The sequence below is a fragment of the Haplochromis burtoni genome, unplaced genomic scaffold, assembly GCF_018398535.1.
Source record: "Haplochromis burtoni strain Fernald_Lab_line unplaced genomic scaffold, NCSU_Asbu1 Contig_168, whole genome shotgun sequence".
Taxonomy (NCBI): domain Eukaryota; kingdom Metazoa; phylum Chordata; class Actinopteri; order Cichliformes; family Cichlidae; genus Haplochromis; species Haplochromis burtoni.
The window spans coordinates 822,812-830,683 of NW_024582529.1; the positions used below are offsets into that span (position 1 = coordinate 822,812).

The following is a 7,872-nucleotide window of genomic DNA, read 5'->3' on the forward strand; positions in this document are numbered from 1 at the left end:
TACAGCAAATTCCCACCATTCTGAGAGAAAGGAAAATTTGTTATTTACAGAATAGAATCCATTTATTTTGAACCTGCTGAGCTACGGAGTCTGTGTTCTCAGTCTGAATAATATTCTGGTAAAAAGTTACAATGCAGGCAATTTTAACTCATGCTCTGTGAGGTATCTGTAGCAGCTGGCTGAAAGAGACTTTCTTTATAACACTATGCAGTATCTCATTAACACTATTATTCTATTTTTATGGTCTGTAACGATACATTTACCATCAAAAGAAGTGTGTTTATAAAAATGCGTCTCTCACACTTGTCGAATGTACAAAAACACATTGTTTAGTGTCAGTTGAAAATGGGTTGAAGAATGGATCTTGATTTTTAGAATGCTAGTAAAGGTTGAACTCATGTACTGTATTTCATCCATACACAGTCTTCTGTGGATAGCTTTCACATGGTTTGTAAAGATATCAGATCAAAGCTGCTCTGTGGGTTTCCTTTTCAAAATTGGGGATGTCAGGCTCTCTGTGTCTCTCTGTCTCTGACACATAGACACACAGTTCTTTCTTATCATACTTGACAGCCTGCTGGTCTAATTACAATCTCTCTGTTATCTCTCCACCCAGGGGATGTACAGTTGCTGCCAGTTTGAGGATGAGACAACACCGGGAGGGAGCAAAAGCTCTTTGCCCCAGTACCACACCGTGACCAACATGCCTAGTGCACCCCAACAACACCTTGTTACAGCCACAGTAAACAACACAACTGCCATTGCCATGGTGCAGCAGCAACAACCGCAGAAGCACCACCAACAGCAACCAGGGCAGACCTATACCACTATGTTGCCTGGGTCTCCGCCAACTGCTGGACACTCAGCAATGGCTCTTGGTCCCTCAACTAGTCCCTTACTAGAGGGCCCCATGCCTTGCTCCACTTTCTTGCCTCGACATGACCGCAGACTGGCTGTGGTTGATCGCTGGAACAGGCCAAAGCCAGAAAAGGTTGTGAGCACAGGCAGTTCTGGAGGCGTTGGTGTTGGAGGGATAGCTGGTGGGATCACTGAACTACAGGCCCAGCAGCAGTATCAACAAAACCTTGGGCAGCACTGGAGTCTGCAAGGAGGAGTTGCAGGTGGAGCAGTGGGAGTAGGTGACACAGGGCTAGATGAATATAAGCGCTACTATGGTCCTATTGATCCAGAGGGGCTAGGATCTAACTCGGACCAACAGGCAGGGGGCCCCCAGCAGACTCCCAAAGCCAATTCTCGAGGCCCCAAGGCCTCCGGTATGCCAAGGCTACCTCCTAAAGGCTCCCAACAAGGCCCGGGGCACCTAATCTCCAAGCCTCCTCCACCAATCCCATCTTCTCCACGAAGGCCTCCCTTCTGGCGACGAGGCAGCTTAGCTCAGACAAGAAGAAAAAGCTCAGGAGGTCCCCTGTATGAGAACATCCTCCCTCTGGGGAGGCGAGGAGGTGGGCGATATGGAGCAAGTGATGGAGGTGGAAGAAGAGGACGTCGTCCCCCTCCACCTCCACCTCTTCCTGCCCCTCTATCTTCTCCAACACACACCCCTACCACTCCCTCGTCCCCATGCCATTTCTACTCGTCTTGTTCCAGTGCCTCGTCTTCTTCCTCTTCTTCCACATCATCCTCATCCTCTTCTTCATCCTCAGTGTCACTTTCTCGTTCAAACTCACCTTCTTCTTGCTCAAGTGACAGCTCCTACAACTCCTCGCTTAGTTTTCGGTATCGAGCAGGTGATCGGGATTTTATCGTAGATGATGAATATGACTCAGATCTCCTTACAGAGGAGTCCAGCCTCCTTCTTGGGAGGAAGAAAATTCGATCACGCCGAATGTCATCGCGCTCACTGCCATGCAGCCCGCCACCTCCACCAGTACCACCACGCAAACCACGGCCCCAAAGAGATTATGGTAGAGAGAGGACTGGCAGCCAACTGGCCCAGTTACAGGAGTGGTGGGCATCATGGGGTGACAGAGACCGAGGGAGAAGTGGAGCAACAAGCCGAGGAGAAGGAGGAGTGGGTAGAGAGGAGAAGAGACACCACAAAGAGAGGGAGCGTGAAAAAAAGAGAAGGAAGAAAGGTCGAAAGAAAAAGAAGAGGGAGGAGAGAGAGAGAGAAAGGGAGCGAAAGAGGCGCAAAGCAAAGAAAAAGAGAAAGAAAGATGATAAGATGAGGAAGAGAGACCGGAAAAGGTCAGAGCAGGAAGGAGGGGATCCTGAAAAAAGAGAGGAACTCAAATCAGGAACACCAGACTTCCCATCTTACCCAGCACTGAGGCGAGAGTCCTTTCGGAAAAAAAGTGAGAGCTCAGTGAGAAGTTACGGATGGAACATCCCAGGTGAAGATGAGCGAAAAGAAAGAGAAGAGAAAACCAGGGATGATGGGGAAGACAGCAGAGGAAAGGAAAGACACCACCGGCGAAGAAACAGCAAGCACTATCACAGCTCGAGCAGCAAGCCTTCTACATCAGTCAAGTTCTGGGGAGGGGGCAACCCATCCTCTGATGCCATTCCATCTGCCTTCCTGCCCTTGTTGCCTGCCTCTTCTAAAAGGAGGAAGAGTAAAAGTTCAGACAGGGATGCTCTAGGAGTAGAAGGAGAGAGGAGGCCATTGTTGGGACGGAATGAAAGAGTGGAGGTGCACTCCAAGGAGGGGCTGTCCTTCCATGAGTGGGAATCTGAAGTGGATGATGAAGAAGAAGATTCGGAGCGTGACAGGAGGAAAACAGAGCATGTGAAGAGGCGTGGAGGAGGAAGGACAATGTCTGATGATGAGCGTGAACGTGATAAGGTAGTCGGGATATATTCTGATGATGACGGTTCTTCAGGGGAGTTTGGGAAATTTGAGAGGTACTGGGAAGATCACGAAGGTAGAGCAGTGGGAGGGATTGGAGGGGGAGGTTGGTTTTTCAGTACCTATCCTTCCCGGGAAAAAGCTGGCAGCATCAACAGCAGAGATGACCTGTTCCTGGAGCGAGGAGAGAGGTGGGGAACAGCGGAGAGTGGCTGGGGATCAGGGGGAGGTGGAGGTGGGGGAGGAGAGCGAGGGTGGGGATCAGGTTCGCACTGGCCCCCACCTCCTCTCACGCCACCTCCTCCTCGACGATACTGGTCAGTGGACAAGCTCCACATACAGGATGAGAAGAGGAGTAAGCGCAAATCAAAGGATAAGGGAAGAGGGCACGCTGCTTGTTCCTCCTGTCACTCCCCGAGACACCACCCACACTCCCATTCCTCCAAATGGGCTCGCGTAACTTCACGAAGCCAGGAAGAGCTTTACCACCACTGCCAGAGCTTTAGTGGTCCCATGAAGTCGAAACATGACTCTTCATCTTCGTCCAAACCCGATCGGTCACAGAATCCATCAAAATCTGGCAGCCAGTCAAACCTCAGTATCCAGCAGCGCACACAGAGAACAGACAGGGATCGAGATCGAGGAAGACAGGCTTCCCCTCCTCCAACACTTATCCCTAACATGCCACCTCCGCTCCCTGCCCTTCCAGCTCCACCCTCCTCATCTCTTTCTATACATGTTCCTCCACCTACTCCTTCCTCTTCTGTATCTTCTCCTTCTGTGGTCTCATCAACACCAGGGGCACCCCAAGCCTCGTCCATGGCTTCGGCAAGTGCCAAACTGCAGTACCAGAGATTGCGCTCTGTACCCCAGCCCCAGAGATTTCCTCAGTCCCCTCATTTACCCCTCAAAACCAAGAGCCTTTGCTCCCGAAGGGGCTCTGCCCATTTCTCCAGTGTGGAGAGTGAGGTCTGAAGTTCAACAAGGTATCAAAAGTCATAAGAGAGAGCCCTTCGAGGCTAAAGCAGTTGAACTGGATTTGAATCTGCCCAGCAGCAAACATGCTGCCAAGCCAAGTCAGTACAGCATACGCACTGAGCCCTTTCCTAAAGTTCTGCACAAATAAACAAACCAGAAAGCCAAACAAACCCAATGGGGTAGGTCAAAGGAAAACATGAGCAATCTCTTGTTACTTCCTTTTATTCCTCTCAGTATGAAAGACTACAACCACAGTAACAACTTGCATTCTGAAGTAAGTTAACCAAGACACCGAAAGCAAATCAAACATCAAAAGTGGTACAAACGAAGGAGAATCCTTTGCTCTAGAAAGTAAAGGGCTTTGGATGTTGAAGCAGAGCAGTAGTTTGTATTCATAGGATTCTTAATGCTTACTGAGGGCTCAGGAACTTTGTAGTACTGTATACCTGCTGCTCTCAGAAGCCTTTAAAACAGAACACTTTCTTGCTTTTTGTTTTTGTGTTGTTTTTTTTCTTACACAAATCGCTTATCCCTTATTTCCCTATTTTTCGTTGTCCTTAACAAACTGTTTACACCCCCGCAGAACTGTGACGCCCGTTTGAGGCACCTTTGTTGTGTATGATCAATACCTTCTTGCTTAGAAGAAGAGGAGGGTGGTAACCACCTTGTCTTTTCCGGTGTCCGCTGTTTTTCTTTAGTTTACACCACTGCCCCCTTTCCCCAACGTATCCTACCCCCTTTATTTTTATTGTTTTGTTCTATTCTTTCAATGTGTTTTCCAATTCCTTTCCCGCCTTATTCACATGTCTACCTTGTCATCTCTCCTGTCATCTCCTCTCCTGTCCTCCCCTCTTGGCTCTTCTCCTTGATGTGATTATTCTGTGTGTCTGTGCTTTTCTGTGTTTGTATTTTTGACAACAGGGTAAGTCAACTGTGACTGATATTCTACTGGCTTAATGAAAAGCTGAGTGCCAAACTTAAGTAGAGCTCAACATCAATCTGTACAACGTTAGCAGCTGTGTTTCCTTTTATCTTGCGGAGTATTCCATCATCTCCAAAATATGCACACATGCTAACACTCACACACACACACACATACACGGACGCACACACACTCAGATAAAGCTACATCCAATGACATGTGCAGCCTAAAAAGTCACTTCATCCAATCCTGGTTTTGAGCAATATCTTGTTCACCCTCTGTTCATGTCACAGCTTTATTCTTTAAAAAACCTTTACTTCTGTGTTGTAGTTGTTGTTGTTATTGATGGTGTTCTATATATCAAGACACGTATTAAATCAAATACAATGTAAGCACTGTGCCATACTACTCAAGCTTGGGTGCAAATGAAACATTCTCTCAACTACCTAACTGCGACAATGGAGTGTCTGTTTCCTCCCTGTATTCGACTGAATGTAAAGTCAGCCTCTAAACAAGTGTGCTGCAACAACAATTAAGACACTTTAAGAAGGAAATTGTAGCATCTCTGACAGTTTAGTGACAGAGCTCAGTTCCTGCTGACATAAACAACGCTGTACTAACCTGGTAAGGTAAGCTACTGAAAAAGCGAAGCTGCAATGGGTTATGGGTTAGAAATTACTTGATTTTTTTTCACTTGTGTTAAACTTAGCAATCCAGGTTTTGCGTGGCATGATGGATCAGTCTAATACTTTACATGGGGCTACACGGATTGTTAGGCAAAGATGCAGGGAAATAAATACTTATAGCCTTATGCTAATTGCTCCTGCCATATGTTTTGTGTAAATTATGAAGTTTTAGTCAACATGTGTGGACAGGATGGTCAGGCAAGGATTCTATTGGAGCAAAATTAGACCTTGTACGAGTGCCGTTTTGATGTCAAAGAGATTATGGCTGTGTTGTTATGATAGCGGGGTTTGAGAAAGTGTTGGGTTTGAGTGTATAGAAGACACAGTAGAACCTCCTGTGATATTGTTTTTTTTTTGTTTGTTTTTAAGTATTTCTCACCTTGTAAATGTGTAACCAAGAGCTATAGCTTTTTAATCCATTACCGAGCTGACACCAGCAGTTACACTCCGATGTCAAGCACTTAGCAAGAGTAGTCTGTTAGAACCATCAACATTAGAATTCAGCATCAGGACACTGGACATCAGCGGAGTACAATTAAATAGGCAAGACCCGCCGGCACAATGCTGTTTGTGTTTTCATTTGGTCAAGGTGACTGAGCCAGCTTTCCCATACGTCTGGTCAGCTCATGTCATTTGCCTCTAACTGCATCTGAGCCATAATTTACTTCAGCTGAAGAAAACAAAAAAAGAACTTGTGTTTTTAACATGAACTTGCTGTGTAGAGTTTGTCTGACTTTCTTTTAACTAAAAATCTAGATATATATATTATATATATATATATTTGTGGCGGTGGGTAGCGTTAGATAAAATTGTTGTTTAGCATCTTGATATTTGGGGATATTGTTTCTCATTTCCACTTCATTATAATAAAAAAAAAGTATATAATTACTTTGTGTTAATAATCTTCACAGACCACAGGGAAGTTCCTTACACCAGATTATAGATTTCCATTCTTCAAACGTGAGACTGTATTACATCAAGTTATAGAGTTCAGTACTTATTACAATCAGCGGCAACAACATAACTGAAGTGAAAGCTGGAAAAGCATGAAGTGTAATATGTTTCTGTGCATTCACATCGCAAGCAATTCATGTTTGTTGCCAAAAATCACACTCAATACTTTAATCTTGTTTGGCGAGCACGCTTTCACTCCCAGCTCGTTTGATCAGAACTCTTTGAATGCATCATACTTGAATGCCCTGGCTATCCTTTAGCACAGGGGTGTCCAACTCCATTCCTGTCCTGCAGCTTTTAGACGCACCCTTGTTCCGACACACCTGAATCAAATGAAAGGCTTGTTCTCAGGCCTTTGCCAAATGTGATGGCTGAAGAGGTAATCCATCCATTTGATTCAGCTGTGTTGGAGCAGGGATGCATCTAAAAGCTGCAGGACAGTAGCTCTCGAAGACTGGAGTTGGACACCCCTGCTTTAGCGTAACTGTTCAGCCTGCAGGGTTAGCTTTGTCATCATGCATGCATATTTTGATCCAAACCACGATCTGTTCCCAAAAGCCAAATGATTTTTGTGCCTAAATGATGAATGACAAACCAAAAACCAGTCAGTTAAAAAATAAAATTAGTTCACAAAACTCTAACACTGTATATGAAGCTCAGACAACTGGTCAAATGTCTGTTGATTGGTATCACCACTACCCTTTCTGCATGTCTTTTTTAGACTCTGTCACTTTTTCAAAAATGTTCGCACTCGGTGTTCAGTTTTGCCAGTGCAGTTGTGTAAATAGCACTGGTATTATTGATGCTAGGAATAAGAACATTAATTTGAGTGCAGAAGCCTTGTTGCTACACTCCTACACTAAAGTACTAGCTCAGTAACACAGCAGCTGCTAGCAGTGTGAATACAAAGCTTGGGTGTTTCGTTAGAAAAATGAGCCACTGGCCTTTCCTTCTTTCCCCTTTCCTCTTTGTCCTCATGTCGATCCATTGCATCAGTGCGTGTCTGCCGCTGTAAAGCTGGTCTGTTTTTTAAAAGAAGAAGAGTATCTGTGGATATATTTATTTCATCAAAAAAGCATATCTAAATATATATATGACACTATATTTCAAGATTAAAATCTATGTTATATAAGTTTGTCTACTAAATTTACGGTATTATCTCAATGAGTGTGTCTTTTTTGTCCGTTTGTCCGTCTCTCCTTGTCTTGAAACTCCTGCACCGCTCCTTAGCGCCCAGTGAAAACAGAGACCAGTATGTAACTGTGTTTTTGCTCACTTAAGACCAACCATCCACCTCCATTAGCTATGTACTGTAGCTAACATTTAAGGGTTCATCAAAGTGACAACATGGAGGGGTGCGTGAGTGTCTTACGACCGTGTCACTGTAGCAGTGGTGGCATGTGCTTGATTACCCAGAGGGGCCTTTATTTTTGGTTTGGGCTACAGATTAATGACTAATTAAACCTTTTATGGATACAGCAGCTTTTACCACAACTCTCACTTGTGTAGGCGGGGGTCACATT

At 45.1% G+C, this 7,872-nt stretch overlaps 1 protein-coding gene across 1 annotated transcript in view; it reads left to right on the top strand.

Annotated features, from left to right (window-relative positions):
• grin2da (glutamate receptor, ionotropic, N-methyl D-aspartate 2D, a) overlaps positions 1–6,684 on the top strand; it is a 237,814-nt gene extending 231,130 nt beyond the window's left edge. The window contains exon 19 of the mRNA XM_005933743.2: positions 617–6,684. Coding sequence (XP_005933805.1) covers positions 617–3,784 — 3,168 coding nt within the window. The 3' untranslated portion in view covers positions 3,785–6,684. The remainder of the gene's footprint in view (positions 1–616) is intronic.
• Positions 6,685–7,872: the final 1,188 nt, after the last annotated feature.